This window comes from Petromyzon marinus, chromosome 2 (genome assembly GCF_048934315.1).
Source record: "Petromyzon marinus isolate PM22_M1 ecotype Great Lakes invasive population chromosome 2, UKy_Petmar_22M1.pri1.0, whole genome shotgun sequence".
NCBI lineage: Eukaryota > Metazoa > Chordata > Hyperoartia > Petromyzontiformes > Petromyzontidae > Petromyzon > Petromyzon marinus.
In genome coordinates this window covers 870318-886202 of record NC_133668.1, presented here as the reverse complement: position 1 = coordinate 886202, position 15885 = coordinate 870318, and the positions used below count along the sequence as shown (strand labels likewise).

The window sequence follows — 15885 nt, the reverse complement described above, 5'->3', positions numbered from 1 at the left end:
ACACATTCGCTCGTTTTCTCATTGAAAATAGGTCAATTTCAAAATATCACTGTCCTGGTCACAAAAGCAAAGTTTGTGGGGACTAATAGCCATTTTTTATACTTTTTAGACACAAGTAATTACGAAAGAACACTTACTACCCAGGAACAAAAATTGTGTTACAAAGTGTAATGGGGGGGGGGGGGGGGTGGAGGGATCTTCACAGTGGTGCGTAGGCCTTGCTGGTTGGCGTGCACGCGTGTATCTGGGAGAAGTGGCTAAATTTGTCAAGAGACATGTGGACGACAAGAGAGGCGGGGTCTTGGGGGCGGGCGGGCGTGCGAGCTGACTCGGCACCCTCGGTCCTCGCGCGCGTCCAGTGACTCCGGGCTGCGGGGCACGGCACCCACCCACTCTTACAGCTCCTTCATTGCGGGGATAGGGGGGGTTTCTCTCGCTTTCGCCTTTCAGATTTCCCTGATTTGCTTTACCGTCCTCGGTTTGGTTCCCAAGGGCTGCGCCATCCGCACGGAGTTTGGAAGACCTGTTTTTTGGAGTGGTTACATTCGTCAGATTTGAGTGGTATCTGCAAACTACCGAGTTGACAGCGCAGTGAGCGCCCGAGCCGAGCACGGACACACGAGGAAGGGGTTTTCGCGACTTATCCGGAAAGGTACTCTACAGCACTGCAGGGTCACTTGTTGCCCTCAGCTTTTCTCCTGTTGTTTTATATTTTTATTAGTTTATGGTTTCCCTTCTACGTGACTTTACCGAAAGAACCAATAATATATAATTCCTCCTGTTGGTAACTAACTCCGCGCACACAGCCGATGGATCACCCTGACACCGTGACACGATTGCTGCGTGGAAGTCAATTTGAATGAATTCATATTTTTCGAGAGGTGTTTGTGGCATTTTGTACACTTTGTCGCCGGGTCATTGTCGGCCGACCACCGTCGGATTGTGGCCCTGCGACCCGGGGAGTTCAATGAAATTGTCTGGGTTCAGGACACTTCGAGTTTAGAATCCATTTAGCCTCTTTTGTGCCGTCGCGCTCATGTTGATGTTCTCGTGCGTTCTGCGTTGCTTTCCTACCCGACTGACATGACGTTACATTAGCATATTGATTTGCTCAGTAAATGCTCTTATTTGTAGACGAAAGGAATATGGAATTTACGAATTTACACTCCATCCCCACACATTCGGCTGATCGTCGTAATAAGATTATATTTCTCCTTTCAAGCCCGCAGTATTTTTGACGGTGTTGAGTTTTTTGTTATTTATACTTGTGCACGACTGCCAGCGCAGTCCCACCAAGTGATTCGTTGTCATTTGAATCATGAACTGTACGATGCCTTATTTCTATTTTGATATCAAGGATATCATATCTGACAGCCCATGACGTCTGGCCAGCGTAGACAAAATATCCTCCAGAGGGCTTCTGTAGAGCTGTCTCTGGCTGGAGGTTCTGCGAATGCATTGCAGGGCTGCGCCGCTAACTCTTCTATACGCGACAGCCCACACCTCCCCCTCCACCCCCAGCAGTGAATTGGGGTCCGCGACCCCACGTGCGTCATTGGCCCGCTCCTTTGCCGCAGACTCGCGAGCGCCTTGTAACATCGAGCACGTTCCACGCAGCTGCTGCCCTGCGAATGAGAGAATCGCAGAGTGTGAAGTTGATATTTCACAGCGAGCACACCGATAGGGCGGCTCCATCACGTTTGAGAGCATCTCGAGAACGACACCGATAGCCATATCCATTGTGCTGCCACTGCGTCTCATGAAAGTCGAGCGTGCTCTATTTGCACAGCGTACGAGAGCTTGTGAGCAGAGCTTAAAATTCTCATGGAATATTTTCCGGCCCCCCTCCACTCACCCCCCGCAGCGTAGGTCCAATGAATTTATTATCCGGAACTCAGCCCCGGACAGCTCCGGCTGAAATATTAAACCAAACGTGCGTGTTCAACACGAACCGTTTACATAGAATCGCTCGTGTACCGTGAGTTATGAATTTATAGCGCACTCTATTTACAGATTACACAATTACAAAGTGGGATATCACAGCTACTGCTTATTTATAGAACTAATCATGATAACATCACCGGGAATCTGAGAGGCTAAGCAAAGTTGGGCCTGAAGAGGACTTGGGACGGTCGCCCATTGTTCATTTAAAAGCAGGTGGTGTAGACTCTTGTGATGGGCTGCGGTGTCAACAGAGGGCACTGCAGTGAAGTCAGTTGTTCTGAACTGTGCCGGTGTGGGGAAGCCCTCATCCAGCGGTGGATCACACGATGCGTATACAAGTATGATATTGACGAGTAACTGAGTAACAGCCGTGGATTCTAAAGATGTTCAACAAGAGCTTTACAAATATTAGATGTGGCGAATAGTCGAGACAATGCTCACGATGATATTTTTTTTTCGGACCCCAAATGTATGGCGTCAATAATAGGGCAGGTTCATCGTAAAGTGCGCTAAGCCTTGTGATAAACACAACCATGAGCTCCCCATCACCACCTCCCGTGGAGTGTGACACAAAAGTTGCCTAAAATAAATTATACCAAGGCCGTAGCCATGGAGTCAACAATGGGGGGGACCAAATCTTCCAGAGGGTCTGGGGGTCCCCCAGAAAAAAAATCTCAATTTGAAAACTAATTTCCTGCCTAAAATATAAAAAAATTCACTAACATATAGAATGTACTTTTTAGTATGTTTTACAATAATGTCTAATCGTGTATTGTATTGCATTGCTCTGTTTTTTCTTTTTTACCTTTTCTTGTTTCATTGTATGTAATGACAGAGATTAGGGATTAATAAAGTACAACCATAACCACAATCATGTAAACAGAAATCTATTTTATAGCAATATATAGGGGGGGACATTTTGAGCATATTTGAATACCCAGCGCTGCCAATAAGACACATGTACCGCCCACAATTGTTTCAGCAGTGAGACGCTTTGACCTTTTGACTTTGACTATTCTTAGCGAAGGCTGACAATGTTCATTGATTGGAAGAACAGCCCCCCTTACTCGTAAGACCATACGTTCAAATCCCATCCAAAGTTCACTCTAATATGTATCCACTGTGGGTGAGTGAGATGATCTACAAATATCAATTTGCAGCGCCTGATAAAGTGTCTACGACCTATAGAGTGTTAATCACATGGCTCGTGTGTTGTGCAGAGCGGAACACGGATTTTTTTCAGCACCGTCTCCGATAAACGAGCAATCACCCAAGCCCGTGAGGAGGGAGACGCTTTGAGGGTCCCCGCGGTTCGCCAAGGCGGGAGGAACATAATATCTGAATCGAGTGTGAGCTGGGGGGGGGGGGTGCACAGCGGTTTCAGCCACAGTTCGTACGCACATTTCGCTGTTAACGGCAACACTGAAAGGCGGCTAAACAATAAAAAAGGAACCTTGCGAGGTGCTGGAGGTGCGATTAGAGGTAGGGTTAAGGCCAGTGGAAGGGCTAGCAATAGTGACTTGTTGACGCAATGGTTAGCGTTAGAGATAACACTGCTACTAGTAGCTGGTCGGCTGCTTGGCTAGGGCTATTGTCAGTTGTTAGGGTTGGGGCAAGTTGCAGGACTACTAGTCGGGGCTGGATTTCTAGTTTTTAGGGGTTAGCGATTATGGTTTGGGGCAGTTTGAAGGTTAGCTGAAGCCAGTTGGATAGTTTGTCATGGCCAATGGGTGATTGACTAGTAATTAGGGCTGGGGCCAGTTGAAGGGCTCTTTCCAGTGGCTGGTTGCCTACTAACTAGTTGGTAAGTGTAAGCACTAAGGGTACTGTGAGGCTGGCTAGTGAGCTCGACCCCACACTGCTCTTGCTCCCTCCTTCCACATTGCAACGCGTCGCTTGTTGGGTTTCTGTCGGCTGCTCGTTTGCGGTGTTCACAGAGATAGTTACGTGTATAATACAGGGGGTTTTTGGGATTAGATCGCGTAAATATGAATGTGTCGTTAAACCCGCCACCACCCGACACAGCCAACTAGTGAGGTTTGTCACGTTAACAGAACGTGCTAATTCGTCACTAGCACAGCACACCGGCGTGTTGGAACGCCAAGCCAAAGCATTTACAATCTGAGTACGACGTTTCGCCAGTGATTACAACTAGCTTCATCAGGCGACAGCCAGATTTGTGGAGAAGTCCACCTGTTTCGGTCCTTAATATAGAGGCGTAGATGCGGTGACCACATTTGGTAACCACGAAAAAAACCCTCTGTTATTGATGATATCGGTCGCGAAAGCCTACGTGTTAAATCAAAGTTCTGCGTGTGTGAGCGGCTGTACCCGTACACAATGTAAGTGCGTGGTGGAGCGCATCCCCCCCCCCCCCCGGAGGCAAGAGGGTCTGGCCTGGTTGAGCTGTCTCCCGTCCCAGGCCCCGTAGTATTTATAGCGGCGTGACGGCCCCGGGTGAAGACCGTGCTGAAGTGGGGTGACAGCTGCCGCTGGCCAAGGTTACTACTGTCCCGCTACGCCGCAGAGACATTCTCCTGCTGCGAGATCATCCTCTCAAGACTTTGGAAATCTTATTGTAATTATTAGCACGTGGTGACGATGATTGTGATGGTGATGATTCATCATGAAATATGCATGCGTATGGTCGTGCGTGAATGAATGTTGTTATTTTTACGTGAAATGTATGGGCGATGATCGGATCCAGAGAAAACATGTGCCAATGTTTGCAGATGACAACAATGACTCACGCCCCCTCCTCACCAACTAGCACTGACCGGCGTGGTGAAGTATGGTAAAAAAAACATGACTGACAGCCTGGGAAAGTCTCCATCCAGCAGTGGATTGACAAAGGGCCGTCAATTATTAAAACTTCCAAATAAATAACTCATATTCTAAAAGATAGGGGCTGCACAAATCATAAATACAATGTTATCGTAAGGTTACCGTACTTCATGTGGTAAATGTGAGTTCAATACAATGTGTGCTGCTATGTTGTGTTGATGGGGACGGTAGTGGTGGTTGGTGGCTCCCTCTTGTAAAGTTCGTTCGAGTTTCAATTGGAACGCACGAACACAGCAAGCTTTATTATTATTGTTGTTGTCATGCCAATGGCCAAAGAAATCCACGTAACACATTGGGCACAATGGGAATTGCATTCCACTCAACGCGTGCCAGGCTTGGCAGCGTTTAAAAATAAACCTGGCAGTGTACGCGTGCACTCGTACACACACACACGCGCGCTGTGCTACTCATTCCGTATAGCCGCTTATATCAATTACACCGCTGTGCATTCAACCAAAACAGCCGCACAAACACGACAACATAATTTTTTTTCAGATTATTTATTTTGGTATAGCCCTGTGAGCCATTCGGCTCTTGAATCGGGTGCTACCACAACAAACAAAAAACAAAAACACGAACAAGAAAAACATCTTAACGTGACTATGTGACTGTGGAAACAGAAAATCCATGAAAAAAAAACAGCTAAATATTCCTGAAAAAAACACCATACGCCAACGCTGTGTGCAAAAAAATCCCAGTGGGATGCAAGTCAACAACAACAACCACACGAAAACTTAGATTAAGGCCATCAGTCTAACTCCGTACTACAACAAAACAAACATGTCCAAACAAAAAAACTTTTTCGAAATCAAAAAAATAAAGCCATAATTGCAACGTAACAGTGATCATAGGGGCTGACCGAATTTTTACAATAAACTACATAAATAACATGTAACACCAAATCCTAGAGCCATAGCTGGCTGCATGAGTTACTCCACAACAACAGAAGCATCAGTCAGAGTATCACATTTTTCAATGCACCTTTAAGATCAACACGCTAAATAAAAATACAAATAATACTTTGCAGCATCATCCGGAGCGAAAACATTTTATTTTATGTTACGCCAATGAATAGCAGTGGCAGCTAGGGGTGTACAACTCCTCTAGAGCAGTTTTGAGAGAAGATCTCATTGGTAGCGATTCAAGTTGCAGTTTATTGGCAATAGCATTCCAGACCCTGGGGGCATCAATAGCAAAGGCCCTTCCTCCAGTTTTTGTACGGCAATAGGGAATGTGAAGCTGGTAAATGAGCGAAGACCTGAGGTCAAATTTGTTCTTTGAAACAGAGAGGAGATCTAGCAGGTAGTCTGCGGATTTTTTTGTACGTACATCGTGAATAAATAAGATCTGGTGCACAAGCCGTCGAACATTAAGAGATGTTAAGTTTGACCCAATGTAGAGATCACAGTGGTGAGTCCTATATGGGCAGTTCAATGTAAATCTTAAGGCCGAGTGATAGATGGAATCAAGCTTCTTCAGTACAGTACTTGGGGCTGATTTATGCATGATGTCACAGTAGTCAAGTAGAGGCAGTATGGTAGCTTTTATAAATTCCAAACCGAACATTGGGGGGAAGCAGTGCTTGTGTTGATACAGAAAACCAATTTTTATTTTTGTCTTTTTACCAATATGATCAATGTGATCTTCAAAATTCAGTTTTGAATCCAGGATGACCCCAAGATACTTATAGATCTTGACTTGCTCTATTTGATCATTATTTAAGGAATGTAATTGTGGAAAAATAACTTCCTGCTTTAGTCCTGGTGAGAAGCATAGCACCTTAGTTTTGGAGGTATTCAGGACTAGTTTTAGAGCAACTAGCTGATGTTGTAGTTTGTTGAAATCACCCTGTAGCTTAGCAATCACGTCATCCGGAGAGCGGCCAGCAGTAATCAGTAGAGAACACAATTAGAGAACACTTTCCATGACCAAAGGGGAGAGATCATCGATATTTAAAAATGGAAAGTTTTGTTATCCGGAAAAGTCTCGGAAACTGTTTGCAGGACAGTCGTGCATTCGGGATGTTCGGACATTGCCGATTACGAGTGTCTGGGAGAAAACTGGGGGGAGGACTCGAGAAATGCCACGCATAGGATGGGGGTCACATTCAGCACTGCCACCTCCTGGAAATCTGGCAGCCTCAAACCCACAACACCAGGCAAGCCTTGGTGGTCACCCATCCAAGTATTAGGCAGGTTCAGACCTGATTAGCTTCAGTGATCCAATGTCATCGGGCTCTTTCCGGGTGATTTGTTCAAAAGGATATGTATTAAATAACGAGCTATGGTTTCATGTTCTGGAATTGATCCTTTACGCAGGAGTAGTACAATGAAACCGTTTAATCGTAGGTCGCAAATTTCCCTCGTGAAATGCCACGATATTTGAAAAATGTCATGCAGCATCGTCTGTCCTTTACAGTAAAACTGACCACACTGGGAGCTTGGCAGCGGGTGGTGGAAACCGCTCTGGGATCGCTGTCGCCACGCTCGTGCGCTTCTCCTAAACAAACCTAACTCCATCGCCGCATGTCCCTTACACGGGGACAAAACGGAAAGAATGCCGACACCTGTCTGTCCACCATCTCGCCCGCCCGCCCACGCGCCCATTCATGCTCGAGCTCCATTCGAGCGCTGCCAAGCGGTCTCTCTCACACTCTCCCCCTCTCTCTGCCTATTCCCAATTCCAGGCCGAGCAGTCTCCTTCCCGCTCTCCGCCTCGCCGCGAGATGTTGAACCGCAGGGGCGGCGACGCTCCCCGCTTCGTGTCGCGACCTAAGTCCGCGTCCGTGGCCGCCGGCAGGGACGTCACCCTGAGCTGCTGGGTCGCGGGGGAGCCCAGCCCCGACGTGGCGTGGGAGAAGGACCGCCGGCCCGTGCGCCCGGACGCGCGGCGCAAGCTGTCGGCGGAGGAGCGCGGCGCGCACAGCCTGACGGTGTACGAGGCTCGGGGCGACGACGCCGGCCAGTACACGTGCCGCGCGCGCAACAGCGCGGGAGAGGCGGTCGCGAGCGCCACGCTCGACGTGGACGAGTCGGCGCCGTTCCGGCTCTCGGGGTCGCTCAGGCTGCGCGACCGCGGCCACGGCGGCGGCGGCGGCGTCGCACGGGAGCCCTCCTTCGTGGTGCGCCCGTCCGCTCAGAAGGTGTCCAGGGGGGCCGACGCGACCTTCAGCTGCAGGATCTTGGGGAGGCCGCCCCCCGCGGTCGCCTGGCAGCGGGACGGCGTGGACGTGGACACGCTGCCCGACAGCCATCGCTTCGCCGCCGAGTTCCGTGACGGCGTGCACTCGCTCACCGTGAGCGCAGCGCGCACCACGGACGCGGGCACCTACTCGTGCCACGCGCGCAACCGTGCCGGGGAGGCCGTCGCCTCCACGGTGCTCAGCGTCTCGCTGGCGGCTCCGCCTTCGGACTCGCTGCATCTGCACAGGTCGGGTTGCTGAACAAATCACTGGCCTGTTATAGACATCACTGGCCTGATTTGATATAAATTACTGGCCTGATTTTATATAAATTACTGGTCTGATTTTATATAAATTACTGACCTGATTTTATATAAATTACTGGCCTGATTTTATATAAATTACTGGCCTGATTTTATATAAATTACTGGCCTGTTTTTATATAAATTACTGGCATGTTTTTATATAAATTACTGGCCTGTTTTTATATAAATTACTGGCCTGATTTTATATAAATTACTGGCCTGATTTTATATAAATTACTGGCCTGATTTTATATAAATTACTGGCCTGTTATAGACATCACTGGCCTGATTTTATATAAATTACTGGCCTGTTTTTATATAAATTACTGGCCTGTTATAGACATCACTGGCCTGTTTTTATATAAATTACTGGCATCTTATATGAATGACTGGGGTGCTATCAACGTTCCTGGCCTATTCGATAAATTACTATGTATGTTGAACTTCTTTCTGGCCTGCTGTATAGAAATCATTGGGCTATCATGGAAGTGACTGGTCTTTTTATGTATATTACTCGCCTGTTGTGTCCAAGTTACTGGCCTTTAAATCGAAAATATGATGTTGTAGTTGATGTCGCACTTCCAACTATGCACATATAAATAAATAATGTTTGGATCCACCAGCCCCAATTGTTTCATCAAGAAAACTTTGGGACAGGTTTTGACCGTTTGTGTCTCAAATGCCTTGCCAGGCTTGATAATAAAATAAACTGCTGCCTTTCCAGAAATTATTAGCAAGAAGATTCTGTCTTCACCATGAGGCCCTGTTTGCTGCTAAAAGACATGGGTTTTGCTGCATGAAACAAAACTCCTTGGTGGTGCAGTAAATGCTGAATAAAATCAGTAAAAAAAACTCGCCACAGAAAGAAAAAATGATTTCATACTAAGCAGTAATTCAATTTAAATCACTTATGGGGTCGCAATGTTCCATTGCACGATATGAAAAACCAAAAAATCCATACAACTCTTGCACAGCCTCGTCTCACGGCCGCGTGCGACCGCTGTGCCCCCGCACGAGCAGGTGGAGCGAGGAGGCGAAGTCGCTGCCACGCTCGCACCTGCACACGACGCGCGACCACGAGCGCAAGAAGCTGGAGCTGCTGCGGCAGAGCGCCGACGCGCGCCTCGCCCGCCTGAGCCCCTACACGCGGCGTGGGGACGCCCGGCTCCTGGGGGCGCCCCACGTGACCCTGTCGCGGTCGACGTCGCCCACGGCCGCCCCGGACGGATACCTTTCTCCGTCGAGGAGCGCGCCCTCGGTATGCGGCGCCGCGCTCGCCCGAGTTCAGACTTCCTCCTGGCACCGGCCGGGCGATGGTGGCGGCGCACGCCGCTAATCTGGCACTTGTTATAGGCGAGGGTTGGTGGATTGCATAAATATTGTGCAGCCTTCCTTCCCATTGGGTGTCAAGGTGCCATTCCTTTGCTTGCCAGGATAAGCTGGTACAGAAAATGTGGACTCCACCTGTTCCCTCTGCATGGGATAGAGTGTTTCCCCCTCGCACGCGTGGATTTTCTCCAGGTGTTTCGGTTCCCCCCACATGTACAGTAAACACTCAATAATTGGCTGCTATAACACCTTCATATATAGAGGACCACAGTACTTGGGGCATCGGGTCACTACCTGGCTGCTTTTCCCTCTTGTCTGGGTTTCTTTGTGCATCTGAGTCATTTACGCTTTTTGAGAGGGAGTGAATACTGTGCGGCACATTACAAGTTGAAATTATGATTATTATTACTACAGTATTAGACCTGTCGTGATGGTGGCACACACCGGTGATCCGGCACCTTTGGAGGTGACACTTGGTGTATCGTGACGATTCGTGAAACTCCCAGTCCTGCTGAGCTGCAAGGTGGCCAGAAAATTTCAGTACAGAGGCAAATGTAATGTGTCCGTGTGTGTAGAGCCCCGGCGTGTGTAGAGCCTCCCACGAGAAGCCAAATTCTCATCAATGGAATTGGCCAAGTATCTAAATGCAGAGCACCCTCCTGAGAATTAGTGTTGAGAGTCGGTGTGGCTTTGCTAGGTTATGCAAGGGAAACGATTGTGATAAAAATAAAATAAAACGTGTTGGTGATTTTTTTACAAATTAACTAACGTGTGTTTATTTTTGGACAGGCACCAAACGCCGCAGAGATTATTCGAGGGCACTGCTGAATAAAGACCTTAACTTGACTTGGTGATACACTCCCTGGATAATGAAGGAAAATTAGAGCCACCGCCCGCTGGCGTGCGTGCGTGCGTAGCTGAGAGGCACATGTGCTGTGTTGTCACTGCAGTCCCGGACTCATTCTCCTGTGGCTGGACACGTCGACGAGTACCACAGCCGCTCCTCCTACAGCTACCGCCTCACCAGAGACTACACCTCCAGCTCCTCCTCCACCTCCAGCCTCTACACGGTGAGGGTCGCGGTAAAGCTGCCACAGTTCTGGTTCTGGAAAACGTTGAACCGGCACACATCGTTTATCCACACCTCAACCAGAGTGGCCCTTATTTTATGGAACCCGGCGAGATGATTGGCTGAACTTAACGCCTACCAATTTTTTAAAGTGGCAGCTGGTTCCTACTTGAACCCCGCCCGCTATCACGTAGCCCCACCCACTCAATAACTAGCCCCTCTCACACAAGTTCGTTGGCCCCGCCCACTCCTCTGCCAACCGTGCACGGTGCCCAGAGGTAGTCCCCTGCCCTTGGCACGAGGCTAGAAAATATGTACATTTGGGACAAGACGCCGATTTTCTCAAACGTTTCGAGACACCAGCGTAGCGTTTCTGAAAAGAGCGCTGACCTGGCCCAAAACCAGGACATTTGGTAGCTTTAACTTGGGGGCCAAGTTGTGGACAAGCGCAGCGAAGCGCAGCAAAGCGCCGACAGAGCCTGGAGACTGGACCCTGGCCAGTGGCAAGTGCCGAGTTAGCGGATCGGAGAAGCCTGTGCTTCGCGCCGGTGGGGGGGCTGCCAGTAGGGATAAGCGCAGGATGCGTGCGTGTTCACTTTCTGCTTGGCTACTTGGTCAAGGTATGTACAGTATGCGTGTATGTTGAACTTATTTCAAACCGCACGTAGCCGGCCGTGCTAATCGAAGGTGCGTGGAGGTGGGGGAACAACAAACTAAACACAAAACGCAGTTATAAAGAAATGAGCTTGTCAACGTAGACGATGATTTAAAAGTGCATCGCTCCAGTGAGTTCCGAATATCGTAAAGAAGAGCGTTCCAGACGGCCGCAGAAGGTAAGGGATAATACTAGCGACTGATTAGTTTGTGTGATTAGGGGTAGCGGTAGTATGAATAGCCGGTTGGCTAGCGGGGGTTAGCTCGTGTACGTTAGGAGTAAGTGTAGCACTATGCTAGTGGCTGCTAAGTTCAGGGTAGCGGCAGGGCCGTAGTTTGAGGCTAGGTGTGCCCCATCCCACCTGCCCCTTCCTCCCCGTTCCACCAGATGACCTTTTCAGTTCTGGCAAATTCTCATTCTTTCTTGTCAGCTGGCAACAGCGGTGTCACCGCACATTGTCTCCTACACATTCCATCGTGCTGTCTGACGACGATTTATTCGACACCGTAGGGAATCCCGCATCGAAATATTGGTGTACAGTTTATCCAAAAATATGTATGCGCGGACGACTAAATACACTCCTCAATGAATGGAAAGGCCATTGTAGTCTTGCTCAAAGCACTAAGATTAATACAACTGTTGGACCGCATTATACGCCCCCGACTGCATTAACAGGCAAAACGCATTCCCAGATGTATCCGAGTCGGGTGCAGCGAGTTTGGTTTCGAGTGATGAACTGCTCCTCACACCTGTCCTGTCCACTCTGCCACGCGGTGGTGCCACACGTAGCAAACTGCAGCGTCGCAGCAGACACACAGCATCACAACAGACACACAGCATCACAACAGACACACAGCATCACAGCAGACACACAGCATCACAGCAGACACGCAGCATCACAGCAGACACGCAGCATCACAACAGACACGCAGCGTCACAGCAGACACACAGCATCACAGCAGACACGCATCGTCACAGCAGACACACAGCATCACAGCAGACACACAGCATCACAACAAACAGGCATCGTCACAGCAGACACACAGCATCACAGCAGACACGCAGCATCACAGCAGACACGCAGCGCCACAGCAGACACGCAGCATCACAACAGACACGCAGCGTCACAGCAGACACACAGCATCACAACAGACACGCAGCATCACAACAGACACGCAGCGTCACAGCAGACACGCATCGTCACAGCAGACACACAGCATCACAACAGACACGCAGCGCCACAGCAGACACGCAGCATCACAGCAGACACACAGCATCACAACAGACAGGCATCGTCACAGCAGACACGCAGCATCACAACAGACACACAGCATCACAGCAGACACACAGCATCACAGCAGACACGCAGCATCACAACAGACAGGCATCGTCACAGCAGACACGCAGCATCACAGCAGACATACAGCATCACAGCAGACACACAGCATCACAGCAGACACGCAGCGCCACAGCAGACACGCAGCATCACAGCAGACACGCAGCATCACAGCAGACACACAGCATCACAACAGACAGGCATCGTCACAGCAGACACGCAGCGCCACAGCAGACACGCAGCATCACAGCAGACACGCATCGTCACAGCAGGCATGCATCGTCACAGCAGACACGCAGCGCCACTGCAGACACGCAGCATCACAGCAGACACGCAGCATCACAGCAGACACACAGCATCACAGCAGACACGCAGCATCACAACAGACACGCAGCAATTCACGTTTGCCTGTGAAAAAATCACCCTGAATTTGTTCATATTGTCATGTCAGTATCTTATATTCAAATGCGATCTAAGACACTGCACACTGCACGCACCTGATGGTAAACATGGACAGCTCTACACGGGAGGCACTCGACAAGCGTAATTGAGAAACCCCGCTACACATTGACGAAGTAAACCCTGTTACAAATACCGTCACGATTCATAACCTGTCCCTGAAGTGTCAACGGGTGAGTGGTGACCCTCCGCTGACCGCGCGTCTCTGCTTGTAGGGGTACAGCCCATCGCGCTCGCCCGTGCGAATGGAGGAGAACAACGCCGACAAGAACTTGACGAAAACTTTCAAGGTACGTCGTGGGGGTCCTCAGCAGGGCACGCCGCCTGCCCCGTGCCGCTCACGGACCTCTCTTGACGACACCGACACTGCCGCGTTGAAGCAAAATCGTTGAAGCACAATCGTTGAAGCACAATCGTTCGCCGACGCTGCGTTGGCGGTGGTGCATGAGCAAAATAAAAAAAAACTTCCAAAAAAAAACGCAACGACATTAAGGTCACGGGGTCAAAAACGCTGTGGCCTTCAAAGGAAAATGAAATATATAATAAAATATGTAATATGTAGCGGGCAATGAACCTTCTCCATAGCACATGGACGAAGAAGAAGAAGGGCCGATTATTTGCTCTTTGTATACACTTTTCCTTTTAAGGCCACAGTGTTATTGACAAACGCGTTGGGTTTTTCAACGCCGCAATGGGTGGGCCGAGGGTGCAATGTCATGCCAAAGTACCAAGATAAACACAATTACTGGCTTCCTGTTCCATCGCTGGCACATGGAGGTTGCAGTCCAGTGGGACCTACGGTCGGTCATGATATTGCACTGTTCTGCTTCTCATTCTCATGACTGTTACAGGTGGGTGTATTTCATAAAGATTGTATAATGAACCTCGGTATCAGCATGGTTCAAATTTATTTTGTTTAACCAGGAGAAAAGTCAAGACACCAGGATGAGTCTTGTTTGCAAGAGTGATCTGGGTTGTCACCAAAATGACAGAAGCAATAAAAAAAAGTTCGACTTTAATAGAAGCAATTAAAATCCACCTAATATGAATCAGAGCAAAAACAATACCGGCACAGGATACGTCAAACTTCTGCACAAACATAAATCTGTTAAAGAAAAAAAAAATTCCTGTCGAGAAAGTTGGCAACTCTCTTTATTACTTAAAAAAAACCCCGCTAGCGTCAGGCCATGCCGTGTGCTTACTGACGATGCTGGGTGTCCGACGTTCATCTGCACACAGCGGTGGTGGCTGCCTAAGAGTCACTGTTGAGGAAGGCAAGAGGGGAGCCACACCTCGACTGCCCTTTGCTGGCCATAGCTCTCGACCTCTCGTGACCACTGTTGTGTTGCGTGTTGTTGTGTTGCGTGGCGTGTTGTTGTGTTGCGTGGCGTTGTGTGGTGTTGTGTAGCATTGTGTTGGGTGGTGTTGGGTTGTGTGGTGTTGTGTTGCGTGGTAGTGAAGAGAGGTGTTGGAATTTGGGGAGCTTGAACCATGAGCACGAGAGGGAGAGATGTCATGAACAGGAAGGTGTTGGGTCTCGGTGGTTCCCTCCGCTCAACTTGCTGAACACTACTCCACTTTATTGGTTGCAAGTCACGTACAAGCAGACACGTGGGTCAACCAATTCTAACACTCTCTGTAAAAATATTTAGGCAACCGTGCTGATCGGAGGTGCGGGGGAAGGACAACAAATTACACATAAAAAGCAATTATAAGGAAATTAGTTTGTCAATCTAGATGATGAATTAAACGTTTATATAGCTCCAGCGGCTTCCTAATATCGGAAGAGCGTTCCAGACGGCCGCAGAAGCGCATCTGAAAGCACACGATGCCGTGACCACCGCCTTTGTTCGATGGTGAGCCAAAAGCCGCTGCTGCTGCTGCGAGGATGACCGGACGGAGTTCGCGTGATGGTGGTTTATGCTCCTTGGCGAGATCAGCGAGATATTGTGGTCCATTTGTGGCAGCTGGTGGGTAAATATATTGCCGGGGCATGGAAGTCTGTGAGGGTGGGGTAGGGGGAGTAGGGGGAGGGGCGTGTCTGTGGTTTATTATATTTATGATGAACAGATAAACATTTTCATATTCTTAGTTTTTTCGGTAAAGTCACGTTGAAGGGAAACAACAAAATAATAAAATATATAATAAAAATATAATTGTTTTATATATATTTTATTATTTTGTTGTTTCCCTTCAACGTGACTTTACCGAAAAAACTAAGAATATGAATTACTGCAGTCACGAAAGCTTTAAATCAAAATTAAATCAGATAAACATTGTTAAGGTCGTTTTAAATGTATTCTTTTTTCATGAGGGAGTGCCTGGCCCCACCGGCCCCCGAACCGTGAACCGCCACGGCAAGTTTCCTCGATTCCCGTTTCGTGTCCGTGATCCCCTGGGCCACAGGTGAGGGAGGGCAAGCACGCCCGGCTCAGCTGCTACGTGACGGGAAAGCCCAAGCCCGAAATCGTGTGGAAAAAGGATGACGAGGTGATCTCCCCAGGGCGCCGGCACATGATCTACGAGGACGACGAGGGCTACTACATCCTGAAGGTCCTCTTCTGCAAGCAGAGCGACAGGGGGCTGTACACCTGCACGGCCACCAACGTGGTGGGCAAGACGTACAGTCCCGTGCAGCTCATCGTCAACGGTGAGTCACTACCGTGGGATCTATGCACGCGTGCGCTGCACGTTGAACTTATTTCGCACCGTCATAGCCAACCGTGCTAATCGGAGGTGCGCGGCGGTGGCGGCGTTATCGTG

General features: G+C 49.0%; 1 protein-coding gene across 1 annotated transcript in view; it reads left to right on the top strand.

Moving 5' to 3' along the window:
* Positions 1 to 350: 350 nt before the first annotated feature.
* OBSCN (obscurin, cytoskeletal calmodulin and titin-interacting RhoGEF) overlaps positions 351 to 15885 on the top strand; it is a 131585-nt gene continuing 116050 nt past the window's right edge. Inside the window, exons 1-6 of the mRNA XM_076068730.1 lie at positions 351 to 652; positions 7475 to 8217; positions 9295 to 9532; positions 10554 to 10673; positions 13338 to 13412; positions 15529 to 15772. Of these exons, the coding sequence (XP_075924845.1) occupies positions 7514 to 8217; positions 9295 to 9532; positions 10554 to 10673; positions 13338 to 13412; positions 15529 to 15772 (1381 nt within the window). The 5' untranslated portion in view covers positions 351 to 652; positions 7475 to 7513. The remainder of the gene's footprint in view (positions 653 to 7474; positions 8218 to 9294; positions 9533 to 10553; positions 10674 to 13337; positions 13413 to 15528; positions 15773 to 15885) is intronic.